Source organism: Lutra lutra, chromosome 17, assembly GCF_902655055.1.
Source record: "Lutra lutra chromosome 17, mLutLut1.2, whole genome shotgun sequence".
Lineage (NCBI taxonomy): Eukaryota > Metazoa > Chordata > Mammalia > Carnivora > Mustelidae > Lutra > Lutra lutra.
The window spans coordinates 47,298,239-47,309,197 of NC_062294.1; the positions used below are offsets into that span (position 1 = coordinate 47,298,239).

A 10,959-nucleotide genomic window follows, 5' to 3' on the forward strand; every position below is an offset into this window, starting at 1 on the left:
TGTTCTAGCCACTCTGGCCATACTGTCTCATGGAATCTTCAATACCACTTTGGAGGAGCATCTGGGAGGGGAGTTCTGGCCCCCTCCTTCCAGAGCCTCAAGTCCGAAGGCGGGAAACGGAAGAACACCTTCCTTCCATTCCCAATGGAGAGTAAAACAAACGCAAGGCTACCCTGCACACAGATGTCCACAGCAACACTGTTCACAAGAGCCAAAAGGTGTCAACAAGCCACATGCCAATTACCTGATGGGAGGGATAAACCAAACGTGGTATTTCCATCCAGCAGAATATTATTCGGCCCTCAAAAGTACAGTGTTTCCTTTTGGGGCGATGAACATGATTGCATGATACAATGATTGCATGATACTGTGATTGTACGAAATGCCGTTGAATTGTATACTTTAAGATGGTGAGTGTTTAATTTTGTTATGTGAATTTTAGCTCAAAGAAAAAAAAAAGGAAGAAAAGAAAAAAAAAGCATGATAGCAAGATAGCCGTTGGGTCCAGAAAGAGCAGAACTTTATTTTGATCTCGTTGGTTTTGGTGGATAAGAGCAGAGAAATAGGGGAGGTCTTTTAAAGTACACAGCCCAGAGGCTGAGGGCCATAGTGGCTTTTTCAACTCAGGGAAAGAACAGGAGAGCTGGGGGTGGTTGGGTATAGGTGTGGGCCTCAGTTTCCCCAACTGCACAATGGATGGTGATGACATCAAGTTACTGAAGGTATTTCCTGGCCCTGAAGGCCAAGGTTTTGCCCTCCATCAGCAGGGCAGGCCATCTAGGGATGAAGGGTGAAGACAGCAGGCTGACAGAGGAGACTACAGAAGGGATTTTCCCCAGGGAAGAGTGAGCAGGGAGGAGTCAGGACGCCTCCACAGACTGCCTGTGGGCAGAGGTGGGGGCTAGATGGAAGAGCTCCAAGGGGATCTACAACCTTGGTGCCACTCCCTGGCGGGGCAGGAAGTAGAGCTGGAACTCAGGGGGCATTTTTCCCAGCCCATTCCTCCGGGGAGTGATATCAATATCTTCCAGGGCGTTGGGAGATCTCAAGGTGAAGTTTTGTAGCACAGAAGTCAAGAACAGGAAGAGCTCCGAGCGGGCCAGGCTCTCACCCAGGCAAAGGCGTCTTCCTGAGGGTGTGAGGGGGACATGTGTCATTGGGGGAGCCCTCAGGAGCACTCGGCTGCCCCACACCCCCTCTCCTGGGACATTTGCATGCTCATTTACATAGATTTACATATGAGGTACTTCTGTTCTTGTCCTCAACACAGGCAACACCAGTGTATGCGTGCATGCCTGTTTCTATCTGGTCCCACCTCATCTCAGCCTGTCCTCTACGGTGTCCTCTGTCTCTCTTGGTCCCCAGTCTTTGCCTGTTAAGAGTTCTTTCTCTGAGTTATCTCTGGTTAAGTATATTCTCAGCTCAGCTGATGTTTTGAGAAAATGTGCAAATAGTGGAAAAAATCTTGCAAGCATGTCCTGGGTATGAGGAATCATGAGAGAGAAGTAGAGGGGAACTGAAACTTCTGAGGTCCTGGCTCTGGACCATACCTAGGAGGCGGGCCCTACTACTTAACAGGCTATTAAAATGTAGAACTACTCTGGGGGACGCCTGGGTGGCTCAGTGGATTAAGCCTCTGCCTTCCGCTAGGGTTGTGATCTCAGGGTCCTAGGATCAAGCCCTGAATAGGGCTCTCGGCTCAGCAGGGAGCCTGCTTCCCCCTCTCTCTCTGCCTGTCTCTCTGCCTACTTGTGATCTCTCTGTCAAATAAATAAATAAAATCTTTAAAAAATATATATAGCCCTCAATGTGCAGCCACTGCTCTAACCTTCTAAGTGTCCCACTCTTCTGGTCACCTTGGTCTCCTCCAAGCCCCCAGACCTACTCGCAATCAGCACTAACGACGCGTGAGCCTCCCAGACCTAATCCCCACACCCCAACCAGTGACAGTCTCATTTGGTTGGTGGGCCCCATCATGCTTGATAAACATTCAGAAAATCACCCCTGCCTCTCCTTTCTTCCTGCAAGCTGGGGTCAACCACCACAGAAGTGTCCCATCCAGTTGGAGCCTGGGTGGGATCCCATCTGCAGCAAATTTTCTAGAATACAGCTAGTCTATGTCCTTTTGTTATGGAAGACTGAGCTGAAGGAGACAAAGAGGCTTTGTGAACAAGAGCCACTATCTCCTCCCGAGTGTCTTAGAAATAAATTTAGCAAGGAATATGCAAAACTTGATTAAGAAAACAAAATCCCGAGATGCCACCAAATCATACAAGAGTTGCTTCAGTGGACACACACTCTAGTTTTGTCTGGGATATCTCAAATTTCTCAAGTTGTCAAAGCTGTCCAGATGAATCTGCAAATTTAAGTTAAGCCCAATAAAATGCCAGGGGGATTTTTTGAGAATTTGAAAAAAAGTTCTAAAGAGTACTTGGAAGAAAATAAAATGTGTTACAAGGACCATGTAACTATGTGGGAAAGAAGGGCAATGGAGGGAGTTAGACCCTGTAAAATAATGGAACTTATTACACAGGTATAATAATCCAAATAGTATGGTATAGCTAGAAAAGACACATCCGTGAACCAGTGTGGATATGGGTCAGTAAAAGTAAGCCAGGAATAGACCTAAGGAGATTTAAAATGTTAGCCTATGATAAATTTCAAGTCAGTGGCTAAAAATTGAATTAATCGATAGGTGAATGAAGGCACTTGTACAACTACCACAGTGAGTGAATATTCCTTATATTTTTTGCCCTAGGTCTCCCCAGGGCCTCATTCTAGTCTGGGGCTTGGATTTCAACAACTGGCAAATAAGAAATAAATCAATTCCTTTTTCTCTTCTCCCTTCCCTACTGTTCTCTTTTTCTTTTCTTTTCTTTTTTTTTTTTTTGTTTTTAAGATTTAATTTATTTATCAGAGAGAGAACACATAAGCAGACAGAGGCGGAGAGAGAAGCAGGCTCCCTGTTGAGAGGAATCATGGAATTATGACCTGAGCCAAAGGCAGCGGCTTAACTGACTGAGCCACCCAGGCATCCCTGTGCTCTCTTTTTCATCTTACCTTCCTTTTATCTACCTACTTATTATCTATCTGTCTACCCATCACCTACCTTTGTGTGTGTGTAGATGTTTAACAGAAAATATAGAAGGATATCCTCTGTGATATTAACAAGTCTGGGTTTTGGAGCTCCTCTCTACTTGCTAGATGGGATGCTTCCCAATTCATGAATCTGTTAATAAAGCCTATTCAATTTTTTGTTAAAGTCTGATTTTGACAGTGAATTACAGGTGATTTTTACTTTAATTTTATTGCCTCCTTGTTTGTATAAAAATTAGAAATAAACAATAAAGTTCTTGGGGCGCCTGGGTGGCTCAGTGGTTTAAGCCTCTGCCTTTGGCTCAGGTCATGATTCCAGGGTCCTGGGATCGAGCCCCGCATCAGGCTCTCTGCTCAGCAGGGAGCCTGCTTCAGGGAGCCTGCTTCCCTTCCTCTCTCTCTGCCTACTTGTGATCTCTGTCTGTCAAATACATAAATAAAATCTTAAAAAAAAACAATAAGGTTCTTTTTATTTTGAAAGAAAATCTCAAATGCCTTTCTTAATTCTTGGCACATGGCAGACACTCAATAATGGATCCCTCATTTGTCTGTTCTTTGTGTGAGAATGTGCGAGCATGTGTGTGTCTTTGTCTTTTACTTCATCTCCATCATTGACTTAGTCTCTGTCTTCCCTATTATACCCCCTCTTTTCCTTCTCCCACACCTTCTATGTCTCTGTAGATTTCCTGCTTTTTCTTTTCTTCTGAATCCTCATCTTTTTCAAAAATCTTCATTGTGTGTTTGGGGTTGGACAAAGGGAGAAAGTCACACAAAGGGGAAGTGGTGAGCAGGAGTTCTCGAAATGTGGGGAAGGTCTCAGCTTACCTAGGGAGAATGGGATAAAGGTCTCCTGTGTCTGAAGTTGCCCTCCGCATCCAGGAAGTGGCCAGGGTGGAACGTTTCTGGCTTCTCAAAGTGGCATGGATCATGGAGGACGGAGCTCAAGACGGGATACACAGTGGTGCCCTAAGAGGGTGTCAAAGCCAAGAGGACCCAAAGGGGCATGAACAAGGAGTGGCTGAATCAATGATGGTACATCCACAATGGATTAACAATAGCTTCATCCTTTGTATGGTTCTATACTTGGTGGCTGATATTTTGAGTAACTTTGCCCCATTGGTTAATAGTTTTGTCCCAAGCCTTCTAGGTATCCCTACCAACTACCTCATCCCCTCTTCCTCCAAGACCCTTCGGACTTCTCCGTAATCCATCGACTGAAAGTTTCACATTTGGCTCAGCAGAAGCCTCCAAGGAACCAACTCAACAAGAACCAGGATCTACAGGCACATCTCAGAGATATTGCAGGTGTGGTTCCAGACCACAGCATTAATGTGGGTAATGCAAAAAGTGGATCAAATGAATTTTTTTGATTAACCAGTGCATATAGCTTACTATTGTGATATTATAAAAAGAAAGACACACACGCAAAAACAATAAAAGATAAGTTGCACATTGCAATGATTTGCACATGAAGACATGAGGAGAAGGAGACACACACACACACTGGACACACAAGTTTCAAAGTGTTAGATAAAATATGAACTGAATCAGGGCACCTGGGTGGCAGAGTTAATCGTCTGACTCTTGGTTTCACCTCAGATTGTGATCTCAGGGTAGTGAGATCGAGCCCCATGTCAGGTTCTGTGTTCAGCCTAGAGTCTGCTTAAGACTCTCTCTCTTGGGGCACCTGGGTGGCTCAGTGGGTTAAGCCTCTGCCTTCGGCTCAGGTCATGATCTCAGGGTCCTGGGATCAAGCCCAACATTGGGTTCTCTTCTCAGCGGGGAGCCTGCGTCCCCCTCTCTCTCTGCCTGCCTCTCTGCCTACTTGTGATCTCTCTCTCTCTCTTTTTCAAATAAATAAATAAAATCTTTAAAAAAGAAAAGGCTCTCTCTCTCTCTCTGGCCCTCCCCCCATGTGCTTTTTCTCTCTCAAATAAATAAATAAACCCTTAAAAAAAAATAAGCTCATCTATTATGTGTATATATGGAGTGCGTGTTCATATAAACTTAAAGAAATTATAGAAAGAGAAACAAAGCTTTGAATGTCTTCTCATGAAAGAGGAAGGTAGGGGAGATGACAAAATGCTTTAAAAAAAAAAAACAGCTCTATTGTAATACATACTTCAGTAAGTATATGCTTTCCCCCCAGTGTATCCAACATCTAATAAAGGTTAAAAAAAAAAAAAAGGACAGAAGGGAGAAGATTTTTCTACATTTCAAAAATCTGTCTCCTTCCCATAGAAATCTGGAAATAATAATTCTCATTGTGATCCATTGACCAGAGACATGAACCATAAGGCTACACCAAGATTCTGTGGTCTCACCTTAGGGAGATGATATCCCCGGAAGTGAGTGTCTTTGATGACACAACGCGGAACACCAAGGGGGAGGACGTCACTGAATCTCTGAATTTCATGGATGACGGCGTCTGTGTAAGGCATTTTTGCCTGATCGTCAAGAGCTGGGAGATGATGTGAGCCAATCACTCTGTCAATCTCCTCCTGGACTTTCTCTAAAAATGGTAAGGATGGAGGGAGGGGGTAACATCAATGAATGTCAGTAATAGTGGGCTCAACAAAGTCACACAGAAGATGATCTGCAGACTGGGGAGAAGGGGTGTCTTATGAACTATTTGCTAAGATGTTGGGTTATTGTTCCTTCTCAATGAAAGGAACATTCATTGACTTTTCAATGAATGAAAGTCAGTGGCTTCATTGTGGGGAAGTCTTGTCTGATGTTTCCATGCTAGTTATGAATGGAGATCAGTTGAGTAATGATGGGAGGGTAGAAACTCACTCAACACTTAAGGCTATCTTTTTCTTTTCTTTTCTTTTTTCTTTTCTCTTTCTTTTCTTTCCTTTTCTTTTCTTCTCTTTTCTTTTTTTAAACTAATAATGGGTATGGCTGGGACTGGTGTCATATCATTTTGTCCCAGTGACTTGCTATGTAATCTTGAATAAACCATTTCCCCAATCTGGCTCTCAAATTGATTACCTGTAAAATAAGGGAATTTGATTAGATAAGAGTTTCTCCAAGTCTGATCTGCAGATTGTCAGCATGAGAACTGAATGAGGGCCTTTCTAATTAGCTATAAATCAGCAATATACTTCAAAGAGTCAAGTTCTTTGTTAACCTCAAAGCTTTCTGTCAAGAGCCATGTGGTTTTGTAGACTGCAAAATGCTTTGTGAATGATACTCCGTGGTTGGAGCACCCCTCCTAAACCATGAAGCATTTTACAATTCACCTTATGTACTTTATAAAGTACCTTTCAAGCCACAGGGGCTTCATTGAATGGAAAACATTTTGTAAACTGTAAATTACCCTGTCAACTCCAAAGAGCTTTGTTCTCAGCAAAACTTTATAATAAGCTACAAGTCCCTCCAGGGGTGGATCTTTGCTGACCGAAGTAGTCTGTCTTCACCCATCACAAGACCACCTTCCAGTATGGCTGCAAGACCCTCAGCTCTTTCTGGCCCTCGACCACCAATGCCCAGCTCACCTACAACATCAGGGTTCTTAAGAAGGAGTCCAAATCCATGCAAGAGAGTGTTGCTGGAGCTCTCTGTGCCAGCGAGAAACAGCGAGACGACCGTGTAGACAAGGTTCTTAAAGTGAAACTTGCTCTCAGGATCAGAGCTCTCCTGGGGATAGCGACAGACAATCCTTAACATCTCCCCTTACAAAGATTCTCAGCTTCTAGATCTTTTCTTCCAACCCACCTCCATGTTATTCTGTGCCAGTTTCTTTCTTTCTTTCTTTTTTCTTTTTGGTATTTCCTTTTTTCTCTATTCGAGGCCAACAGTGGAGCAAAAGTGTGGGCTCTGGACCCAAACTGCCTACATTCAAACTAAAGTCCTACCATTCACTAGTTAGGAGTCTTTGGGTAAGGAGCTTAACCTCTCTGTGCCTTAGTTCGTTGTCTGGGGTTGTTTGATATTATGTTTGTAAGTACTCCATACATGTTAGGGATTAATATTTTTTTGTTTTCTTGCTATCCTTTCTTTGGGTGTCTCTCTTTCCTTGCAGTTGTCTATCCAGGGGTGATACTGAAATACTTAATAACCAGCTACGCACTTGCCAGACCAATCAGAACAGACAGGGCCTCTGACCAATCAGAACAGAAACTGGCCTCCGACCAATCAGAACAGACACAGGCCTCCAACCAATCAGAACAGACATAGGCCTCTGCCTATTTAGAACGCGAGGAGATGGAGAAGGGTCTTGAAGACCCCCTGTGTGGGGCCGGTGCTCGCTAGCTCTTTTAGTTGCTACCTCAGACCACCGTTCCAGGAGAGTCTGGGAAAGCTGAGGAAGGACTGGGAGATGGGAAGGGAGGGTGGACTAGTGGCTTTCTTACCAATTCAGGGAAGTGTTTCAACATTTAAACATCACATACATCGTACCCAAACATATTAGCTCGAAATCAGTAGTGTGCCCATCGCTCTCTTTCCCACCCACCCCTCATCCAGCTTGGCCCTTGCCTTGTCCATGTGGACCAGGAAGGAATCGATGAAGTCCTTTGGGGCGCTGGGGTCCAGCATTTCCCGGTGCCTCTGGATGTTCTTAATGACAAAATCTTCAATTTCTTGGACTTTGCTGTACACGTCCCTGTGGATGCCCAGAAAGTATTTCAGGATGCTGGAGAAGACTTCAAACATCTGCAGGGAAGCAAGGAGGTCCCAGAGTCTGTTGCCTCTGGGCTGGTACTGCAGGGTTGAGGCTGTGTCCTGCATGGCACAGCAATAACTAAAGGGCTTAATTCACCCCCTGGCCTTGGGGAATGGCGCGCCTCCCAGTTGAGCAAACAAGCACACATGTACACACTCAGTGGTGTGTGAACGAGTGCACCCTGGCCCAATCATGCTTACCTCTACTGGGATTTCCTCTCTCATAGGCCTCCCTTTCCTAAGGTCTATTTCCTACCTCCAGCCTGACTCATCACCTTTGGTGCCTTCTTGCATCAGTGTTAAGACAAAAAGCATCTGATTTTTGCCCAGGGTCCACCCACCCCAATTCCTACCCCCCCCCCCATGGAACCTTTGGCTTCACCTGGCTGTAGAAAGAGCTGGAAAGATCAGAGATATCATTCATTAAATGTAGCAAAGGTAGGAATCTGGGGTCCTGGTTATTGAAGCGCTGGCCAAAGATGATAGTACAAATGATGTTAGCCATAGCAGAGTGAAAGAAGAAGGTGGGATCCAGATAGGCCCCTGTGAACAGGAGTTCTGTCATGGTAGGGCCCTACATGGTGCTTCTGGGACGCTCTGACCTGGCCGGTGCCATCTCAGCTTGGTTGGTTGGTTTCTTTCTCTTTCCCTTGGCCAGCCTGCCTTTGCTGGTCTCTGATGGTTTTTTCCTGGACATCTCAGGCTTTTGTTTCATGGTTTTCTTGGACTCTGTCTGGATCTGACTCTCTTGGTGCACCTTTGTCTTTCTCTGGTCTTGTCTCTGACTCTTTGTTTGAGACTCAGCCCCTTCTTCTCTGTCCTCTCTCTTCCCTTGCCCATCTTCTTGGCCCTCTCCCCTGACTCTATTCTCTTTACCCTTTTCTTTCTACGTCCTTTCCTTACAGTTTCTGCTTCTGGATCAATCTTTGTCAGGGTCCTGGGTTTTCCCTCTGACTTGCTTCTCTGTCTGCTTTCTCTGCCTTTTCCTCTCTCTGTCCCTGTTTTCTTCATTCTCTTTCTCTTTCTGTCTGTCTCCTTCTCTCTTTCCTTAAACTTGTCTCTGCATCTCTCTGTTTCTGTCTCTGGGTCGTTCTGTCCCCATCTACCCACCCCCTGCCTGCCCATCCACCCCCTGCCCCTGCTCCTGGGCTCACCCCGGGATTTCTGGAGCTCCTCTACCAGATGCTGAGCCTCCTCCTGGATTTGCTTCTCAATGCTCTGCTTCCCGATCCCGAACTCTCTCATGGTGAGCTGAGAGAACTGCCGAAGGACCTTCCAAGACTTTCCATTGACAAAGACCAAACCTGATTGGGGGGGGGGGCATGGTGGGAAGTTTGGGAGGCATCCCCTAGTCTTTTCCCCAACCTCCACCCCCGTGCCCCACTCACCTCTCCCCTTGAAGAAGGGATCGATGATGGCGATGTGTCCTCGGCCAGAGAAAGCTTCAGCTTGATTCACCAGAGCCTCCTTCACTGCCTTGTACCCATACAGGATGACAACAGGACGGGGTCCCAGGTAGACTGTGAAGACGTCCCCGCATTTCTTCTGCAGCTGTGGAGGTGGGGTCTAGCTCTCACTCTCTCACTCAAGAAAGAGTCTCCATCCTTACACCTGGGTCACATCCTCCAGTCTAGCCTAACCACCACCACTGGTCCCCATTGAATCCCTATCAAGGAAGAAGGGAAACCCGAACTCTGTGGCCTCTTCCAAGCCTCCCTCATACACCCTTGCCCCAAATGTTCTCATCTCTTAGCTTTTCCAAGAACTCTCCCAGCTTCAAATTTTAAAAATGACAGAGACTCAGGGCACCTTGGTGGCTCATTTGGGATAGAGCCCTGCATCGGGCTCCCTGCTCAGCAGGGAGTCTGCTTCCCCCTCTCCCTCTGCCTCTCCCCTGGCCCCTGCTCTCTTTCTCAAATAAATAAATAAAATCTTTTTTAAAAAATGACAGTGACTCCTCATATGTAAGCTCTAGTACCTCTCCCTCTCAAACCCTGCAGGACACAGCTCAAAGCTTCATGTCTACCATCATAATTTCTCCCTCCAGTCTACCTTCCCTGCATTCCTTCTTATAGGAATTCCAGAAGCTTCTCTCGTGGAGATATTGGGCCAGATGACAGATCGAGGCTGGAAGAAGATAATCCCCAAGCTGGCCTGAGAAGTCTCAACCACAGTTTGAACCCCAACTGCCTTGCTGCTTGTGATCTCTTACCTGTCCACCCATCTCCTGCTTATCCTCCTCCTTCCCCCTCCCCAACTCACCGACTGGAAGGTCTTGAGAAAGCCCTGGTGGTCTATTTGCAAAATGTTCCCCAGGAAGGGCAGAGGCCAAGGTCCTGGAGGGACGCATCCCCGGGATGTTGGGTGACCCCAGAGTAGCAAGAGGCCAATGAGGACACTGAGAAGCAGGAGGGTTGACAGCACCATGTTCCTGGCTGTGTCTGCCTTCCATCCTGCTGCCCCTCTTTAAAGGGAGGCTGCTCTGTTGTCATTTTTTTGGGTTAGTGGGGGCGGGTGGGTCATAAATCTACCTTAGAAGAGCTCTTGGGAACTCTCTAGCAACAGGGAGCCCAAAGTTGGCAGGTGCTGCAGAAGCCAGGAAGTTTAGCGTCTCACACGGGTCCCAAAACTAGCCTTCTATTGGGCTCTGGCTGCCTGGAGATATCTTAGCAGACAATGCCCTTGAACTTGGAATACCTTCCTGAAGGAAGGGTAGTGGCATTAGCCTGTGGAACATGTAGAGGCTGGTGAGGGGAGGTTGCACCACAAGGATGGCTCTTGGCCAGTTTTCTCAAAGGGTGGCATTGTATCATGAGAGACTAAGAATAGCTAGAAGGCAGAATTGGTACATCCTGTGTTCTTTGGGAATAGGAACTTGTTCTGGTCATCAGAAGAAAATGAGATATGAAGACAAAGACAAGGTCTGATGGGGGAAGTCTAGCTCCATGTTGGGGGTGCCTTTGGGTTGCCTGATTCAACCATTCATTCATTCATTCATTCCTCAGCAAATATTTTGCCTTCTTGGAACTGACCTGGCAGTGAAGAAATTCTCACCTTCCAGAAAGATCCCTAGTGACCTGGCAATAGATGGGTCTCACATAGAATGTCATGGATCCCCATCTGACCAGGCTTTGGATGTTTATTTGAGTGTCAGGGGGATTGAAGGGCACTATCGGGGAATCCAAGGCCCCAGTG

At 46.1% G+C, this 10,959-nt stretch overlaps 1 protein-coding gene across 1 annotated transcript; it reads right to left on the bottom strand.

Moving 5' to 3' along the window:
• Nucleotides 1-497: 497 nt before the first annotated feature.
• LOC125089181 (cytochrome P450 2B11-like) lies at nucleotides 498-10,418 on the bottom strand. The gene is given in 10 exon segments (XM_047711153.1): nucleotides 498-1,129; nucleotides 3,922-3,960; nucleotides 3,963-4,062; nucleotides 5,421-5,608; nucleotides 6,597-6,738; nucleotides 7,579-7,755; nucleotides 8,147-8,307; nucleotides 8,919-9,068; nucleotides 9,153-9,315; nucleotides 10,027-10,418. Coding segments are annotated over 10 exon segments (1,488 nt in total). The 5' UTR covers nucleotides 10,192-10,418; the 3' UTR covers nucleotides 498-926.
• Between the last annotated feature and the right edge of the window lie 541 nt (nucleotides 10,419-10,959).